Genomic DNA, 21476 nt, shown 5'->3' on the forward strand with positions numbered 1-21476 from the left:
TTTTTTCTGAAACATTAAATGATGGTTTTAAAATTTTAAAAAAAATTTAAAAAATATGTTAACACCTTTTTATCATTTTTAAGTAAACCAGAATAAACACTTTCATCATAGATGTAGCTAACAATTATTAATACTTTTTAAAGGACCTAAAGTTCTCCTTAATTTTAGTACAGGCAGTTTTATTGTATGATTCATCTAAGAGATATTTTTTAAAAAGTATTTAGAAATGATTGTTTCCATCTAAGTAAATATATTATACCATGTTATCAATCTGCCAAATTGAAAGTGCTCATGAAGCTGAATAATAAGTTACAAAGAAATAATAATCCTGGGTTACACAGATCGTGCAGTGTTTTCAAAGATCTTAGGAATTACCCACTAACACAAATCTCTGACACTTGGAAGGTAAATTTCACAGTAATGTAATTTTAACTTCCATTTACATCCATTTTAAATATATTACTCTGATGTTTATGTCACAATGGTGCTTTCCAGTGTTCACAATTTACAGTTTCAATTTGTACATACATAATTCACTAATATAAGGGACAGTTCTTGCTATTGTAAACTATCCCTAAGAAGAAAAATAAACCACAACCCTAAATAAAACTGTAAAAATGGTCTGACTTAAAACAGATTAATGCAACATAGTTTTTCATATTTTTTTCATTTCAAAACCTATGAATATTTACTCTACACGGTTGCAGCAGTTTACAAAACTGAAGAACGTACAAGTTCTTGCAAGGGACAGACATAAACAATTTGTTATCTTAGAATCTTGTTATCTTTATCATAACACTAGTCAAATGCATATTCTGTTGTCTTTAGTATACAATGAACACCAACATTCTACTGATAGACCAAGCAAGTATACACCAATCTATATAGAATAAGCAATGTTGGAAGATGGATTTCCCATGAATGCAAAGGTATCTGTACATTTGGGTTCATGTTAATGCCTTACACTGTTTTATAAACATCTCTATAAGGAGCTGTCATACTGCTTGTGCTTAAGACAAGAAGTGTATGCCAAAAGGAGCATGCCATGGTTTTCTCCTGAGGGGCCCTGCAAGAGCCTTACAAATACAGAGGCAGATGCCAGCAACCAACTATTGGACTGGGCATGGGATCCCCAATGTAGGAGCTGGTGGGTGGTCCAGAGGAGCTGAAGGGGTTTACAGCTCCATGGGAAGAACAATGATTTCAGCCACCCAGATGCTCCAAGAGTCCCAGGGACTGAACCATCAACCAAGGGGCACACATGGTTCCAGCCAAAAATGTGGCAGAGGAAGGCCTTGTTGGGTATCAGTGGGAGGAATGGTCCTTGGTCAGGTAAAGGCTCAACAGAGGCCCCAACAAAGGGAAACCTAGGGAGGTGGGAGAGGTGGGAGTATGTCAGGTGGAGGGCATATACATTCTAAACACAGTAAAACAAGGAAATACACTATTACCAGTTCTATTTAAAACTGTGACTCAAACATTTAGGTGGGAGAATAGGGGGAGGGAAGGGGGCTTATGGGACTTTCGGGGATTGGGGGACCAGAAAAGGGGAAATCATTTGAAATGTAAATAAAAAATATATCGAATGAAATAAAAAAAATAAAGAATCTGAAAGGTAACCCTTCAAACTAGAAAGGTAACCCTTCAAACTTCAAACCTTTTAAAACTATAAAGAGGAAATCAGTTCACATCTGCAATTGTAGCATCTATTGATATTACAGAATTAGTTTATTTCTTTTTCATTTTTATATTATACATGTTATTTTGTTTTACTAAACGTTTGAGTCACAGTTTTAAATAGAACTGGTAATTGTGTATTTCCTTGGTTTTTCATATTTGAGCTGTTTCCAAATACGGGCATGTAACTTTGCCTATTTAATGTATGACAGCTACAACTTTATTCACTGAGAAATTATGCATTTATTTTCTTAAACCACTTTTTCATTTTATTTAAAAAAAAAATTCTTGCTGGGTGGTGATGTCACACACCTTTACTCCCAGCACATGGGAGGCAGAGGCAGGAGGATTTCTGAGTTCGAGGGCAACCTGGTCTACAAAGTGAGTTCCAGGACAGCCAGGGCTATACAGAGAAACCCTGTCTCAAAAAAAAAAAATCTTGATTTGCTATTTTAGTCTGCGAATGCTAAATTGTACTTTTGGAGTAGGCAAAAGAAAGATGATAAACATTGTAAACAATAAAGTTCCCCAAGTTAATGTTTGAACTTTTCTTTTAGACCATTTAAAATGTCACTTACATGGTTTCCTGTTTCTTTTCCTTTTTGTTTTTTTAGACAGAGACTAGTTACTGAGAGGTAGTGACCTGGATGGACAAGAACTGAGACCCACCTGCCATGCCTCTGGAGGCCGAGGTTGAAGATTTATGCCCCCTCACCCAGAAGCACTATTTCATTTTTTAACACCAATACAAATAAATTACTGGCAGGTCAGTACAATACTGGGGCCTAAAATTATAACTGAATAAAATCTTTCAATATTCCATTATGCAGCTTAGAACAGTTATATGATTTGATTAAACTGGTCAAAGTAATAAGAAACACACAGTTCAGTAAATAGTCATTTTGCTTTTGGGGCAAACAGTCAATGAACAGAGACTAACAAGCAATTAAGAAAAAAATTTAAAAAGAAAAATGTCACAGGGCAGTTTGAACCTCTAAAATCTATTGGACATAGCCAGATTCAGGTCTAAAACAGAATTTTCATTTTTTTCCTTGAATAATCTCCATTCTTTCCTAGAATATCAAACTGATTGGTAGTCACAGCTTCATACACAATCAGAGCATACAATACAGTATTAGTAATGTCAAAAAAAACCAAACTAACTAAATTCCAAACTACTTTTTCCAAAGAAAATCTACTCAAAACATTCAGTTTTGAAATCATTTACTAACATGATAATAGATTTGGCTTAAATCCCCTTTGCGTACACTCAGACCCAGAATAGACTCCCCAGCCACTCATCTACTTTGCGACACAAGGCCATTTAGTCAGAGATAGCATTCTTCAAGCCAAACTTTAAGCAGTTTAAAGAAAGTAATTTTTAATTTTTGCAGAAATGTTTCTTCAAAAAAATTTCTCTCACTCCCTCATCTCCTATACTGAAGGATGTATAATGTTTTTTTGTTTTCTCTTCCAACCTAAATCTGAACCCTCAAAATTGATTCCAGGCAGAAAATCCCTGAAAATTAAAATTAAAAACAAAAATAGAAAAATTATATGCATATATATATATATATATATACATATATATATATATGAATCTACTAGCATTGGAAAATCATTTAGAGATGAATTTTGGGCTCTTCCTACTCACAATTCCAAAAATCCAAAATATTTAGTAAATACTTCCCATTCTTTCCTGGCTACTTTCTCCCTTCCAAATCAGTTCAACAGATGCTCAAATTTAGTGGGAAGAGAAGCTTCTGAGTAGTTTTTGTATGGTTTTGTTTTTACTTTGGTGATCTGGGTGGCACGTATTGCTCTTTCCCATTATGCCGAGTCACTCCCTGAGGTGTAGCCCTATGGCTGATCTGGTGTCTCTATTCCCTGATTTATCCAGCTGCTCCCCTGGGAATGGTGTTGCCTCAGAAGCTGGAATGATCCTTACTAGCCCTTGTTTCTGGTTTCTCATGTGGCTTCTCAACAGGCTTCTCAGGAACTCCGTTCTCTTCATTTCTGGTGGGAGATACTACATTGGACCATTCCTGCAGTGGCTGGACAAGAACTGGAAATGGCTCTTTAGGAGGCTTCTGGCACACTTCAGCATAGCTTAACTTTTGAGGTTTCTGTACTGCCACATCCATAGGTGTATTTATGTTACTACTTCAAGATGAAGCAGTGTTTGCCCTTGATGGCTTTATAGTAGTTGGAGAAGACACTGGTAGAGTTACTGGATTGAGAACATCCTTCGGAACAATGGAATCCTCCATTTGATCCTTGCTGAGTTGTGCTTAATGCAGAAAGCTCAGCTGTACATGGAGGACAAGGACTTATGCTGAGCTGTGGCCCAGAAGTGCAGTCTGTAAGTCTGTCCTCTGCAGGAACCAGACAACTAAGTCTCACATCCTCACCTCCTTGATGAACTTCCAGGTAAAGGAGGAAAGTTTGTAGCTAGTAAACCAAACTTTGGTGTTGGAGCCTTTGCTTCAGTTGCTGCAGACTAGGGTTTTGGAATTCTGTCATCATCTCTTCATCTTCAGCCTCTGAAAAGAATTCTCATGCCTCTTCCAAAGTCTCCATTCTATTCCATCTGTAAAATTGGAGCCTCCTTGGAAGATAAGTTTGTTCCTGATGTCCTGTTGCTGTTGTGTTATGTCATTCAGAAAGAAAGATCCTTGAACTAGATCTGCTAAGTGGTCCATCCCATAATGACACAGAGCTCTCTGTTGAGTGTTCTGAACCACTGGATGACCTAAATGAGGCTTCATGTGATTTTTTTGGAATGGTTGGCCCATATTCATATCAGCAGCATTTGTTTTATAAGATCCTGGTGAACTAAAGCCATTCACAAAACTACCATTGGGAAAGGGAGCCAGTGGTGTTTCAAAGTAAGGTGCAGGACTTGAAGACTATGGCTGAGGCACTATACTATACACTGAGTACTGCTGATGAGGATTATACGCTGACTGCATGAAGACTGGTGAGGGATATTGGGTTGGTGTCTGAAGAGGTTGAGTATACATACTACAATCCATTAATCGATAACCATTCTTAGCAAAAAAATGTATTGATGGCTTTTATCCTTGCCATTATTTACTTGTTCTGAAATGTCTTAACTTCTTCTCTTAAGTATTTAAAAGCCTGCTGTGTATTTGTGTATGACTGGAAAGTGATATACCAGTTGCTGTTGTGTGCAAACTCACAGCTTATCACTTTGGGGCAGTTTTCATTTTTAAACAAACCTTTCACTTCCTCTACAGGTGTTGTCTCAGGAATTTCTCTGAATCACAGTACAGTGCTTATGGCTTGGACTCACCTTCTCTCCCTTCTCATCAACTTGTACCATAGGGGGAAGATTTCAATACTTCAAGAATTAAATCTGGATCTGTAGTCAAATTTTTTATATCATCCATGTTGATATCATCATTATCTATTTGAGATCAAGTAAAGGTCCTTTGCTTTTCTTGTGAGAAACAGAATTCCAATTGTTTCTTCAGACATACTTTTAAATCTTCTGCAGAAATTGTTGAAATGCTTTCTCTAGAAACATCACGTAGTTGATAACTCAGGTCTTCCGGTCCTAAGAGCATTCTATAAGCTGACACTTCAATGTCTGCAGTAATTCTTGTGGTTTCACAAGATGGAGAATACATTACTTTATATTCCTTACACATATATTCTGAAAGTTTTATATTGCCCTCAGGGTGAGATCCGGATATGGTTGCAGTTTCATTCCAAGAGGATTCTGTTACAGGAGAGCCATCCAGAGTTCCAGAAAGAATTTCTTGCCACACTTTGGCATTAGGATTTAAACCAGTGCCTTTAGATGTCACCTGCTCCAAAGCCATATGCCTCAAGGTAACTTCCCTATTTGTCAGTCAATATGTCTGTATATAAGGTTCTACCCAAGACTCCACTTCACAGATCTCTTCATGTCTTTGGTTAGCAGCTTATAGTTTATCCTAAAATTCCCCCCATTTTTAGTTTATTCATAAAAGCCCTATTGTATGGACTTTATGGTTTAAGGTAATTGCAGCAGCATGGTACTACCTCAACAAATGATTTTAAACTGGGCAAGAAAGAATACTAAAAGCAGTAAGAAAAAAAAAAAAACGTCAAGTAACATGCAAAGGCAGATATATCAGAATTACACCAGACTTCTCACCAGGGACTATGAAAGCCAGAAGATCCTGGGCAGATGGCAAACAGACCATAAGAGAACATAAATGTCAGCCAAGACTCCAATACCCAGCAAAACTTTCAATTACCATAGAAGAAAACAAGGCATTCCATCTCAAAAGCAAATTTACACAATAACTTTCCACAAATCCAGCTCTACAAAGTATAATGGGTAGAAAATACCAACACGAGGCAGGAAACCATAGAAAAATCAATAAGGTAATCTTTCAACAAACCCAATAGAAGATAGCTACACAACCAGAATTTCAGTTTTAACTAAGAAGATAACAGTAAGCAACAATAACTTTTTCTTAATATCTCTTAATATGAATGGTCTCAATTCCCCTATGAAAAGACATAGACTAATGGACTGGATATATAAACAGAACCCAACATTTTACTGCATATAAGAGACCCACCTCAGTGACAAAGACAGTCATTATTTAAGAGTCAGAGGTTGGAAAACAATTTTCCAAGCAAATGGTCCCAAGAAACAACCTGGAGTGGCCATTCTTATATTAGTTGAAATTGACTTTCAACCAAAAGTTGTCAAAAAAGATAAGGAGGGGCACTTCATACTGGTCAAAGGAAAAGTCTACCAAGATGAACTCTCAATTCTGAACATCTATGCTCCAAACACAAGGGCACCCACATTCATAAAAGAAACTTTAATAAAGCTTTTGAGCTTTGCACCCCACATAATAATAATGGGAGACTTCAACACCCCACTCTCAAAAATGGACAAATCATGGAATCAGAAGCTAAACAGAGATACAGTGAAACTAACTGAAATTATGGACCAAATGGATCTAACATATATTTAAATAACATTCCACCCTAAAGCAAAAGAGTATACCTTCTTCTCAGCACCTCATGGTACCTTCTCCAAAACTGACTATATGCTTGGTTATAAAACAGGCCTCAACAGAAACAGAAATACTGAAATTATTCCATTCACCTTATCAGATTACCATGTCCTAAAGCTGGTCTTAAACTCAAACAAAAACAATGGAAAATGCACATACATGTGGACTCTGAACAATGCTCTTCTCAACAATAGCTTGGTCAAGGAAGAAATAAAGAAAGAAAGAAAAGACTTTTTAGAATTTATTGAAAATGAAGACACATCATACCAAAATTTATGGGACACAATGAAAGCAGTGGTAAGAGGAAAGCTCACAGTTCTGAGTGCCTCCAAAAAGAGAATGGAGAGAGCTTACACTAACAGCTTGACAGTGCACGTGAAAGCTCTGGAACAAAAAGAAGCAAATACACCCAAGAGGAGTAGATGGCAAGAAATCATCAAAATCAGGGCCAAAATTAACCAAACAGAAACATAAAGAACTATATACAAAGAATCAACAAAACAAGGAGCTGGTACTTTGAAAAAAATCAACAAGATAGATAAACCCTTAGCAAGACTAACCAGAGGGCACAGAAACAGTATCCAAATTAATAAAATCAGAAATGAAAAGGGAGTCATAACAACAGAAACTGGAAATTCAAAAAATCATCAGATCCTACTACATGAGATTATACTCAGCAAAGTTTGAAAATCTGGATGAAATGGACAACTCTCTAGATACATACCAGGTGCCATTCTTAAAACAGGATCAGATAAACCATCAAAATAGTCCCATAAGTCCTGAGGAAATAGAAACAATCATTAATAGTCTGCCATCAAAAAGTAAATCCCAGGACCAGATGGGTTTAGTGGGGAATTCTATCAGATCTTCAAACAAGTGTTAATACCAATATTCTTCAAACTATTCCACCAAATAGAAACTCAAAAAACACTACCCAACTCATTCTATGAAGCCACAATAACACTTATACATAAAGCAAACAAAGACCAAACAAGGAAGGAGAACTTCAGACCAATCTCCCTCATGAAGATTGATGCAAAAAATACTGAACAAAATCCTGGGCAACCTAATTCAAGAATGCATCCAAACTATAATTCACCACAATCAGGTAGGCTTCTTCCCAGGAATGCAGGGATGGTTCGATATACAGAAATCCATCAATGCAATCTACTACATAAACAAATTCAAGGAAAAAAATCCACATTGTCATTTCATTAGTTGATGAAAAGGCTTTTGACAAAATCCAGCATCCCTTCATGACAAAAGTCTTGTAGAGATCTGGAATCCAAGGCCCATACATAAACACAGTGAAAGCAATATACTGCAAACCAGTAACCAGCATCAAGTTCAATGGAGAGAAACTTAAAGCAATCCCACTAAAATTGGGGACCAGACAAGGCTGCCCACTCTCTTCCTATCTATTCAATATAGTACTTGAAGTCCTAGCCAGAGCAATCAAGCAACAAAAGGACGTCAAAGGCATACAAATTGGAAAGGAAAAAGTCAAAATATCACTATTTGCAGAAGATATGATAGTATATTTAAGCAATCCTGAGACTTCTACCAGAGAACTCCTAAAGCTGATGAATAACTTCAGCAAAATATCTGGATATAAAATTAACTCAAGCAAATCAGTAGCCTTCCTCTACTCAAAGGATAAACAAGATGAGAAAGAAATTAGGGAAATGACACCCTTCACAACAATCACAAATAATATCTCATACCTAGTTGTGACCCTAACAAAGCAAGTGAAAGATCTGTAAGATAAGAACTTCAAGCCTCTGAGAAAGAAATCGAAGGTCTCAGAAGATGGAAAGATCTCCCATGTTCATGCATTGGCAGGATCAATATAGTAAAAACTGCCATCTTGCCGAAAGCAATCTACAGATTCAATGCAAATCAATGATTTCCCCATCAAAATTCCAAATCACTTCTTCATAGATTAGAAAAAGCAATTCTCAAATTCATCTGGAATATCAAAAAACCAAGGATATCAGAAAGTATTCTCTATGACAAAAGAAACCCTGGGGTAAGCACCATACCTAACCTCAAGCTCTACTACAGAGCAATAGTGATAAAAACTGTTTGGTATTCGTATGCAGGCAGGCAGGAAGATCAATGGAATAGAATTGAAAACCCAGAAAAGAACCCACACAGGTACAGTCACTTGATATTTGACAAAGGAGCTAAAGACATCCAGGAAAAAAGACAGCATTTTTCACAAATGGTGCTGGATCAATTGGAAGTTTGCATGCAGAAAAATGCAAATTGACCTATTCTTATCTCCTTGTACAAAGCTCAAGTGCAAGTGGAACAAGGATCTACACATAAAACCAGGCACACTGAAGCTTATAGAGGAGAAAGTGGGGAAGACCTTTGAACACATGGGCACAAGGGAAATGTTCCTGAACAGAACATCAATGGCTTATGCTCTAAGAACAAGAATCAACAAATGGGACCTCATAAAACTGCAAAGCTTCTGTAAGGCAAAGGACATTGTCAATAGGACAAAATGACAATAAATTGGGAAAAGATCTTTACTAACCCTACATCCAATAGAGGGCTAATATCCAATGTATATAAAGAACTCAAGAAGTTAGTCTCCAGAGAGTCAAATAACCCTATTTTTAAAATGGGGTACAGAGCTAAACAGGGTATTCTCAACTAAGGAAACTGGAATGGCTCTAAAGCACCTAAAGAAATGTTCAGCATCCTTAGTAATCAGGAAAAGGCAAATCAAAGTAACATTGAGATTCCACCTCACACTGGTCAGAATGTCTAAGATAAAAAACTCAGGGGACAGCAGATACTGGAGAGGATGTGGGAAAAGAGGCATACTTCTCCATGGTTTGTAAGATTGCAAGCTGGTAAAAGCACTCTGAAAATCAGTTTGGTGATTCCTCAGAAAATTAGACATAGGACCTGAGGACCCAGATACAGAAGATGCTCCTACATGTAATAAGGACACATGCTCCACTATATTCATAGCTGCCTTATTTATAATAGCCAGAAGCTAGAAAGAACCCAAATGTCCTTCAACAGAGGAATGGATACAGAAACTGTGATATAGATACATAACGGAGTACTATTCAGCTATTAAAAACAATGAATTCATGAAATTCATAGGCAAATGGATGAAACTAGAAAGTGACATCCAGAGCGAGTAACCTAATCCCAAAAGAACACACATGGTATGTACTCACTAATAAGCAGATGTTAGCCCAAAAGCTCAAAACAAATGTTACAATTCACTCAGCACAGGAAACTCAAGAAGAAGGAGGACTTAAATGAGGGCACCTTGGTTCCTTTGAGAAAGGGAACAAAATACTAACAGGAGCAATAAGGGAGAAAATGTGTGGGGCAGAGACTGAAGGAAAGGCCACCCAGAGACTGCCCTACCTTGGAATTCATTCTATGAATAGTCACCAAACTCCAACATTACTATGGACAACAAGAAGTGTATATCAAAAGGAGAGTGCCATGGTTGTCTCTAGAGGGGCTCTTCCAGAGCCTTACACATACAGAGGCAGATGCTAGCAGCCAACCATTGGACTGGGTGTGGGTCCCCAATGGAGGAGCTGGAGGGTGGTCTGGAGGAGTTGAAATTCCCATTGTTCCCATGGGAAGAACAATGATTTCGGCCACCCAGATGCCCCAGGACTCACAGGGACTAAACCATCAACCAAGGGGTACACATGGAGGGAACCATGCCTCCAGCCATATGTGTAGCAGAGGATGGCCTTATCTGACATCATGGGAGGAGAGGTCCTTTGTCCTGTGAAGTCTCAATGCTCCCGTGTAGGGGAATTCCAGGATGGGGAGGCCAGAGTGGGTGGGGGAGCACCCTCACAGAAGCAGGAAATCAGAAAAGGTTTTACCATTGGCAATGTAAATGAAGACAATATTCAATAAAAAAATTAAGCTTCTGTTGCTTCTTTAGGATATCTTGAATGTTAACCCTTCACTAACCAACAATGAGGGGAAGAAGAACTCTGATTGCTAACTACAGCTATAATCCAACTGTCCTAAGTCATTTAGGTCTGATATATAAGACAATGTAGAAGAAGAAAATATGAGAAAAAAGAATTTTAAGTGGGATAAAGAAATTTGTTTAGGTATTTTCTATAGATACCTAAGAAGTTGCCCAAGAAAGGAGGTTTACCCATGAAATACAGATCTAGTAGGAGATTATATCAAGGCCATGAATGCACTGGTTTTTTTTGCAATGGATCAAAAACATGTACAGGCTGAGATATCACTAGGTCTCTATAGCATGAACTAGGATTGTCCTTGTACTGGCTAGTTTTGTGTGTCAACTTGACACAGGCTGAAGTTATCACAGAGAAAGGAGCTTTAGTTGGGGAAGTGCCTCCATGAGATACAGTAGTGGGGCATTTTCTCAATTAGTGATCAAGTGGGGAGGACCCCTTGTGGGTGGTACCATCTTTGGGCTGGTGCTCTTGGGTTCTATAAGAGAGCAGGCTGAGCAAGCCAAGGGAAGCAAGCCAGTAAGAAACATCCCTCCATGGCTTCTGCATAAGCTCCTGCTTCCTGACCTGCTTTAGTTCCAGTCCTGACTTCCATTAGTGATAAACTGCAACGTGAAAGTGTAAGCTGAATAAACCCTTTCCTTCCCAACTTGCTTCTTGTGCAGGAATAGAAACCCTGACTAAGACAAATTGGTACCAGAAGTGGGGTATTCCTGTGACAACCTGACCATGTTTTCGGAAGGACTGTGGAAGGACTTTGGAACTTTGAGCTAGAAAAGCCATTAGAATATAAAGAGCTCGGTGGAAAGTTCTGTAGGAGCATGGAAGACAATGTTAAGAACAGTGCAAAAGATGGAGGCCTGGCTTGTGAAATTTCAGAGGGAAGATTAAAACCTCATACAGTGGCCATGTTTTGATTGTGAAGATTCTGTGGTTTTGGTTAGCTGGGCTGAAGAATCAGCTGTGAGTAACAAGATACCAGAACCACTAAAGCAAACCTTTGTGTTACTGGGACTATTGATGCTGGTTAGCTGGAGCTAAGAAATTAGCAGTGATTAAGAAGAGACCATCATCACTGAGATGAAATCTTCTTGAAAGTGTTTTCTGGGAGCACAGAGAGTGTGTTCCAGAGATAGCCACAGTTGTATTTTGTGCTGTGGCTGGACTTGGTACTGTGTAAGAGTCACCCAGATGGTCCTGGTTTTGAAGGCATGAAGGGGTCATGAAGAGCAGCTGAGGCTCTTGGCAGAGTGAGAGGCCACGGAAGGCCATTGGTGAAGGCACATCCTCAGTTGCAATTGATGGCCCAGGACTTGAATGGGTCACGCATAGGAGCAGAGGCTTGTCACCATGAAGAGAGCATATGAGAGGCTTTTGGTGAAGGCAATATTTCCCCGGTAAATCTTCAATTTTATCATAGAATGTTTTTACTTCCTTTTTAGAAAACTGGACATGACACTTCCCGAGAACCCTGGTATACCTCTCCTAGGCATATACCCAGAGGATTCCCTGGCATGCAATAAGGACACATGCTCCACTATGTCCATAGCAGCCTTATTTTATAATAGCCAAAAAGTGAAAAGAACCCAGATGCCCTCAATGGAGGAATGGATACAGAAAATGTGGTATATATACACAATGGAGTACTACTCAGCCATTAAAAACAATAAACTCATGGAATTCTTAGGCAAATGGTTGCATCTGGAAAATATCATCCTATGTGAGGTAACCCAATCACAAAAGAATACACATGGAATGCAATCAATGATAAGTGGATATTAATTAGCCCAGAAGCTCTGAATTCTCAAGACACAATTAGCATTTCAAATGATATCCAAGAAGAAGGAAGGAGAGGGCCCTGGTTCTGAAAAGACTTAATCCAGCATTGTAGGGGAGTACCAGGACAGAGAAATGGGAAGGGGTAATTGGGGAATGGATGGAGGGAAGAGGGCTTATGAGACCGATGGGGAGGGGGGAACCGGGAAAGGGGAAAGCATTCAGAATGTAAAAAAAAGAATATAGAAAATTTAAAAAATAAAAAATAAATTAAAAAGAAAATAAATAAATGTTAAAAAATAAAATAAATGTGATGTGAGCAAACTATACTTTTAATAATAATATTTAATATTTCTACTATATACATATATACTATATACATATGCTTATTTAATACATATTTCTTAAAATAAATAAATTTATAATATTCTTTAATTCCTTTTACTAAATATGAATATGTAATACTTATTAATAAAAATAGCATTTATTTGTATTAAACATTATTTTAAAAGCAAAGGAGTACATAAATAAACATATGTATTTAATATTGTCACAAACCTCCAATGAGGTTGGTTTCTTTCAATTTTAATGAAAACCAAAGCTAACAAGGGTATTTGCTAGGAATCTGAACCACACAAACAAATACAGTTACTACATCACTGAATCATAGTAATTTTAAGTTATGAAAGACAGCCACATGTATAAGGTTCAAAGACATGAAAGGATATTGGGACAATGTAGGCAGAGCATAAAGACAGACAGTACTGACTAAACTCTATGGAGACTGCAGTACATGGTGAAACAATGTGTCCATGGAAAGGAGAAACTAGAATGGTATGAAAGGCAAACCCAGGGAGTCACAGGCAGAAGCTGGGGTTCTTTCTTTGCTAGCACCCCTCTCTTCTTGTCAAGGCCACATCTTTGCTCATTTGGTACATGCGGCTTGCCAATAATCCCAGAAGCTGATAGTTTCACATCTTCTTCTACATGAAACATCTAAAGTAGGATTAGTGACAATGCTTCTTCAACTTTCTGAATATATAAGGAATACTTCAAATTCTATGACAAAAGCATTACTATAATATTTAAATAAGCAATCCACAAAGGAAGATGGCTATAAGTCAATGTCTCTAATGAAGATAAGATAGATGAAATTTTCAGTAAAATACTAGCAAATTTAATTATGTAATTAATATAGTACATAGATAAGATTATATACCAAAATTAAATGGGGTATGAGAATATTTCAATGCATGAAAATCAAACAATATACCACTATATATATATATATATATATATATATATATACACACACACACACACAGACACACACACATATATCAATAGACATAGAAAAGGCATTTGATAAGGGTTAACATCTTTTCACGCTTTACAAAACCCTCTCAGCATGTTAAGCATAGAAGGAATGTAATAAAAGCCATATAGGAAAAGCCATCAGACACTCATAGTAAAGAATTAAAAACATTTCCTTTTAAGATCAAGAACAAAAATATGCCATTCTTCCCCAGGGAAGAGGGAGGGCTGGTAGAGGGGGAGTACTATCTCGGGGGCAACAGGGATGAGGAATGGGATGAAGAACTGTGGGAGGGAGGACTGACTGGGGACAACAACTGGAATATAAATAAATAAAATATTTAAAAAAAATGCCATTCTCACCACTGAACTCAAGTTAATTCTAGATATCCTCACCATAGCAGGTAGGTGTGAGCAAATAGGAAGGGGTAAAACAAATATTTCAACATGACAATATAACACACACATAAAACCCTAAGGACTGTACCTAACCACACACACAAATATACCTCAACTGCTAAAATTAATAAATGAATTTTTTAAAGTTGCAATGTATAAAATCAATACACAAAGAATAACCACATCTCTCTATGCAGAATGAGAGCATCATAATAAGTGAGGTAACTCAGTTTCAAAAGATCAATCATGGTATGCAATTGCTGATAAGTGGATATTAGCCTAGAAACTTGGAATACTCAACACATAATCCACATATAAAATGATGTCCAAGAAGAACGGAGTAGTAGCCCCTGGTTCTAGAAAGGCTCAGGGAAGCAGTGTAGGGAAATACCACAACAGGGAACAGGAAGGGGTGGATGGGGGAACAGGGGGAGGGAAGAGGGCTTATGGTACTTTCACGGAGTGGGGAGCCAGAAAATGGGAAATCATTTGAAATGTAAATAAAAAATATATGGAATAAAAAGAACAAAAAAAAGAAAGAAGAAAAAACCAAAAAAAAAAAAAAAGAAATTAAGAAAATAATGTAATTCATATAAAACCAAAACAAAATCAGTACACAAGACCATGCACATTTTTCCACATCATGGTACAAAATAAATTTGAAAAATAATCTCATTCATAAGAGAAAAAAGAAAGGAAGACAGGAATAAATGTAAACAGAAGTGAAAAAGATAAACACAGAAAAATATGAACAACCTACTTCTCCCAGAATGTTATTTCACCATCCTTGCTTGAGAGGCACAAGTGGCTTTCCTTGACTTTGACAGAAGATCCAGAATCAATCAAAGTGGCATTTCATTTAACCTGCCTCACTCTACACTAATCCATGGGTCAGACTGTCTATACCAACTTGTCATCTGATTATAATCTTCTACATGCATTCCCCCACTATCAACTGCAAATTTCACTTTGCCCAATGTGACCTAGTTCCCCCTCATTCCTCAGCTCTAATTGTGAAAATTAATTCCTCCTATGAAACTTGGTTCCACCAAGAGGCCTCATTAAAAATTGCACCACGACTGTAGCAAGCCCATCAACCAACAGCAGCAAACAGTTCTTTCCAGTCTTGTCTCTGTATTGTCTGGTGAGCTGATGTCATTTATTTTATTCTCATTCCTTTTATGTTAACAGGTGCAGCTTAAATGCTAATAGTCTATACATCATCTCTTGCTAATATTAAAAGAATTTCATATTTTTTGGTTGTGATCTGAAATGTTTTCTTATGACTCATTAAAATCTGAAGGATATTAGAGAACAAATGTAACTGTGATCCATGGCTATAAGCACACCTTTCATTCTGTCACTAGCCTCTGGCATTGAGGTTCAAAATCAGTACTGTCAATCTGTAACTATTTCGTAACACTTCCAAGAATATACACAAACAATACAAAGCTTCATTTTGTTAGCAAATAACTCACATTTCTGCCTCCTTCATCCTTTACTTATGTCAAGAAAGCACACACACACATATTTGCTGGTAATTAGACAATTAGTTAAAATTACTTAGGTGATTGTTGGCTCTTGTCTGAAGATAAATTTAAGTAGACAGAAGTCATAGGAAAACCCATAAGGGCAGTGTGTGTGTGTGTGTGTGTGTGTGTGTGTGTGTGTGTGTGTATGTGTGTGCGTGCATGCGCATGTAAACTTGAGATCCCTAAAAATCTCATTTGGATTTATGCAACATTGTCCTATGAAAGAAATGGATGACAACTAAAAGAGGATGTGAGGCAGTTTATAAACCATGTATCAAAATCACCTTTACCCTGACAGTTGAGATGAATTAAATCCTCCTCACATCTTATACCTGTCTCCCTGCTTCAATCTCTACATTGATTTTTTTTTTTTTACCAAATTACTTCAGGACTTGAGATAATAAAATCACACCAGAGAAAACACAAATCATCCTCCTTGCTTGCTGTCTAGTAGCTTTAGATTTTATCTTTACATACAATAATTGAAAAAAAAGAATTAAGTCAAAGCATACAATCAATGGTTGTCAACTCCCATCAATTATAATATTTGCTAATGGAAATAAAATCTAGTTGTTATTCTTTAATCTGTCAATTTACATGTCAAAAAATATTTTGCAACTGTTCAGGGCTTCTGGACATTAACAATACCTGCTATTACACTGTCAGTTCCAGCTGATGGCAGATTTTGACATTGTTTATAATTTATGTACATAGAAATTGTTTTGAGAAAAGTCATGTTGGGCATATGAAGGACATTTTCAGTAATTTATAAAAGTTAAACAACAATATCTTTTAAAACCCATTCCCTTTACTTACTTTATGACCTGAGAGATTTATTATATCATGCTCTCAGCATTTACTAGATAAGACCTTATTTCATACATGTTTGAAAATGGCTCTATAACATATTTCTATTTAGAATATTTTCTTTTTTATACAATATATATTTTATTTACATTTCAAATGATTTCCCCTTTTCTGGCCCCCCACTCCCCAAAAGTCCCATAAGCCCCCTTTCCTCCCCCTGTTCTCCCACCCACCCCTTGCCACTTCCCTGTTCTGGTTTTGCCCTATACTGCTACACTGAGTCTTTCCAGAACAAGGGGCCACTCCTCCTTTGTACCTCATTTGATGTGTGGATTATGTTTTGGATATTCCAGTTTTCTAGGTTAATATCCACTTATTAGTGAGTGCATACCATGATTGATCTTTTGAGACTGGGTTACCTCACTTAGTATGATGTTCTCTAGTTCCATCCCTTTGCCTAAGAATTTCATGAATTCATTGTTTCTAATGGCTGAATAGTACTCCATTGTGTATATATACCACATTTTTGCATCCATTCTTCTGCTGAGGGATACCTGGGTTCTTAGCAATAGGTTAATACCTGCTTTTTAACTCTCTTTTTTTCTGTCCAAAAACAAAATAACTTCGGAGATGCATAAAATTTTTAGGCAAGAATTATTTCCTGCCTACAGGAATAGTCAACATGTAAGATGTTAATTTGTATCTCCAACCTCAAAATATTCTATCAAGAAAATGGAGGGAGAGAGGAAAGAAAGGAGGGATGGAGGGAGGGAGGGAGGGATGGAGGGAGGAATGGAGGGAGGGGAGGGGGAGGGACAAAGGGAGGGAGGGAAGGAAGGAGGGAGGGAGGCAGGGAGGGAGGGAAAAGGAAGGAAGAAGTTAGTGGGTAGAAAGCCAGGGAAGGTCTGAGGAAGGAAGGGTCAGATGGAAGAATGGGGAAGAGAGGGAATAATAAAAGAGAAAGCAGGTGAGAAGAAAAGAAAGGATTGAGAGAAGAAGGGAAGGAGGGGAAGAATAAAGAAAAAGGGACAAGCAGGAGAGAGAAAAAGGAGAGAGGAAGGAAAGAACGGCAGAGAGGAAGGAAAGAAAGAGGAAGGGAGAGAAAGTGAGGAACAATAAATTGAAGTAAAGTTTCTATCACTGGAACAAATAATGCTTTGCTCCTGGTCAGTGAGAAAGTTGCCCAGAGGCAGAACCATGAAAGCCTAGGATTGCTTCTTCCCTCAGTGGTAGGACAGCTATACACACCTTCTCTTCATCTTTGTGTTTTTCTTTCCATAGACAGAGAAATATCTGTTATTGTTATCATTCATGAGGAGGTGCAGCTCTTGGTTACTCTGATGTTTACACGATTTAAACTTCGTTATGACAAAGGAGACAAATTATGGATACAAAAGGAATGCAGCCTCATAGAAGAGCATGGCTGTAGGCCAAGAAGGTCAGCATTGCAAACCCTAAGGTCAGCTGTCTTCTGTTCCTGATGGATACAAGGCTTCCGTCTGGCAAACTGGTAATGGCATACTGTCAAATGTCTACAGAAGCTCTGTCCTCTCAAGACTTAGAAACCATTACTGCCATCTTCTATTAGTTCTGGGGACATACAGGAGATGAAATATCCAGGCATCTCCTTCAAATCCATAAATCATTTGGAGTGGGGAATTACATAATGAAGATATAGGCTGGTAATATCCTCTATGTGCATGTATGCATATGTGTGTATTTGTGTGTGCATTTTAAATGTGTACACAGTGTACATTTTAGTTTATAAAGGATTCAGGTTAAAAAAAATATTGAAATGTTTAGCTTGGGAAATGGCATCAGTGGATAAAGTACTTGGCACACAAGTGTGAGGATTGGCATCATCCTCTAAAACACAGAGCATGACAAGATTACCCCAGCAAGGGTTGAAGCAGAGACAAATAGATCCCGGGGCAGACCACCTCCACAGTCTAGTCAAAACTGTGGTATTTGAATTTAGCTACAGACCCTGTCTCAAACAAAATGATAAAGAGCAATAGAAAAGTTTCCAGATTTCAATATTCACCTACACAGATGTATACATGGATACACAAACACTTGTGCATGGGTATACAAACACACACACACACACACTCACACACACACACATTAAATAAAAATAAAATGAATTATTTCGATTAGTAAATCTATGATGGTTGATTTACTAACTAAATAAAGAAATACCAAGTCCTAAAATTTAATTGTGTTCAATATACTTAAATCAACCAATAAAATATTTATAAAATTATATATACACTTATGATTACTAGGTAAAATATTTTTGGATAAGGATAAATTATAATAACAACCTTTTAAAAAAGACATATAGAAATCTATTACTCTAGAAGCTTCATGTATAAACATTAAATATATTGATGCACATGTGTGCTGCAAATAAAAAGAATGGAAACCAATTCATAGTTGTTGTGTTTGTTTGTTTGTTTGTTTTTGTTTGTTTACTTCTCTGTTTTTGATACTGGAAACATCTCTTGTCACTCACCATCAGTTATGATCAGCCTTATGACAAAGGTTTCATTTATTTCCATACTGGCCTCTGAACGGCATCTGTAAAGTCCTGAGTCAGTGGCCGTGGCTTGGGGGATGATGAGGGAACTCTTCATGCTCCCCTGGCTACAGTTGTTCCATGTTGGTCTTAGGTACTTTGAAGTGTATCTTGTCCCTTGAGATAGGTTACAGGAAGCTAAGATGTCTACCTGATGAGGCTGGACTTTTTCCCATATGACTTGTTTCACGGGCCAAGTCCTTTGAAGCTGGCAACTGAGTGTGACATCTTGTCCAGGTTCTACAGACAGGTAGCTATCCGGGGATGCTGCTATCTCAAAACTATCTGGAAAGGAAAGGAAACAGATATTTAAGTAGGTGGTCAGATGTTCATGCACAGAGGAAAGCTACTCAGAAAACCACCAGAAATGATAGATGATGTTACCTACTGCAGGTGCTCCAAGAGTAAGTGGTATCTTCATTTTTGCATTTTTGTAAAATTTCATTAAGGATTTGTAGACAGAAAAAGGAAACAATCTTTGACACATATCCTTTGAGTGTTACTTTGTTAACTAAACAACTAGAAACATAACTGAAAACGATGGTACTTTATTAGCAGTGATTACACCAGGGCCTGAATTTAGAAGACTGAACGAGTAACTCTAATTTAGAGATTATGAGACAATAGGCTAAGGTGGCTATGAAAAGATACTACATCATTTTTTGTTTAACTTCATTGAGTTTTACAGGAATATGGTAGAGATTCACATGCAGTATAAATTTCTGGTGCCAAAAGTATTCTCCCAAAGAGGAACACTCCTCCACTGCTGGTGGGATTGCAAGATGGTGCAACCACTTTGGAAATCAGTCTGGCAGTTCCTCAGAAAACTCAGCATGTCACTTCCTGAGGACCCTGTTATACCACTACTGGGCATATATCCAGAGGATTCTTCAGCATGCAATAAGGACACATGCTCCACTATGTTCATAGCAGTCCTATTTGTAGTAGCCAGAAGCTGGAAAGAACCTAGATTTCCTTCAACGGAGGAATGGATACAAAAAATGTGGTATATTTACACAATGGAGTACTATTCAGCCGTTAGAAACAATGAATTCATTAAATTCTTAGACAAATGGATGGAGCTGGAGAATATCATACTAAATGAGGTAACCCAGTCTCAAAAGATCAATCATGGCATGCACTCACTGATAAGTGGATATTAGCCTAGAAACTTTGAATGCCCAGGACATAATCCACAAATTAAATGATGTCCAAAAAGAATAGAGGAGTGGCCCCTGGTTCTGGAAAGACTCAGTGCAAGAGTATAGGGGAATTCCAGAACAGGGAAGTGGGAAGGGGTGGATGGAAGAATAGGGGGACGGAAGAGGGCTTATGGGACTTGTGGGGAGTGGAGACCCAGAAAAGGGGACATCATTTGCAATGTAAATTTTAAAAAATTTCAAAAAAAAAGTATTCTCCCAAATTTCTATCTTTAAGGCAATAGGAAAATATAACAGATCTTCTCCCCTTGTGATATCTCATGAGTGTAGAGCATATACTGTCAGAGGCTCTGGTAGCTTGTACAGCCAATGCTCAAAGATTCTTGTGTTAAAAATTGCATTCCACGTTAACTTCTAGTGCTGTGAACATGGTAGGTTAGATATAATGCATGTGAACAAATGTCCTTTATTTCTCCATCATTTTTGGTTTTGAGACTAGAAAGCTTGTGAACTTAATGTAGTACTAAAACTCACATTGTAATTTCCCAGGTCAGGAAAGTCCAGAGCCATAAAAGATAAACTAAGTACCAGTCTCATCCATTCAAAGTCTTTATTGTCACAAATCAAGAATGCTGATTTGTTATTCAAGAAGAGGAGGTTGAGTAGCAATGATGTCACAAAGCTATTGGGCAGGTGAGATAGGGTCTCAGTGGAGGAGCTGGAGGGTGGTCCAGAGGCACTTAAGGGTTTACAGCTCCATGGGAATAACAATGATTTTGGCCACCCAGATGCCCCAAGACTCCCAGGGACTGAACCATCAACCAAGGGGTACACATGGTTCCAGCCAAAAATGTGTCAGAGGAAGGCCTTGTTGGGCATCAGTGGGAAGAATGGTCCTTGGTCAGGTAAAGGCTCATCAGAGGCCCCAACAAAAGGAAACCGAGGGGGGAGGAGATAGTGTGTTGGATGGAGGAGCATATATGTGGAGGCAGGGGGAAAGAAGGAAGAGGAGGGGTTGCGGGTCTTAGGGGAGGGGGGATATTGGGAAAGGTTTTACCATTAGCAATGTAAATGAAGATGACATTCAATTAAAAAATAGAAGAGTTACTTATTTGTATCAGATATGCTCAAAAGTATTGAGAAATCAGTGCTTGGTTTTATAAAACAACAATCAATAGAAAAAAGAAGAATGGGAA

The 21476-nt window shown here is 37.7% G+C and overlaps 1 protein-coding gene and 1 pseudogene across 8 annotated transcripts in view; both read right to left on the reverse strand.

Moving 5' to 3' along the window:
* The window catches only part of Cd226 (CD226 molecule), a 131101-nt gene that overhangs the window by 47252 nt on the left and 62373 nt on the right, over nt 1-21476 (reverse strand). For all 8 annotated transcript variants that reach the window (XM_052155246.1, XM_052155247.1, XM_052155253.1 and 5 more), the window contains one exon: nt 19058-19405. In XM_052155246.1, the coding sequence (XP_052011206.1) occupies nt 19058-19405 (348 nt within the window). The remainder of the gene's footprint in view (nt 1-19057; nt 19406-21476) is intronic.
* Nucleotides 3468-5525, reverse strand: LOC127663583 (la-related protein 4-like; annotated as a pseudogene).

This window comes from Apodemus sylvaticus, chromosome 13, assembly GCF_947179515.1.
Source record: "Apodemus sylvaticus chromosome 13, mApoSyl1.1, whole genome shotgun sequence".
Taxonomy (NCBI): domain Eukaryota; kingdom Metazoa; phylum Chordata; class Mammalia; order Rodentia; family Muridae; genus Apodemus; species Apodemus sylvaticus.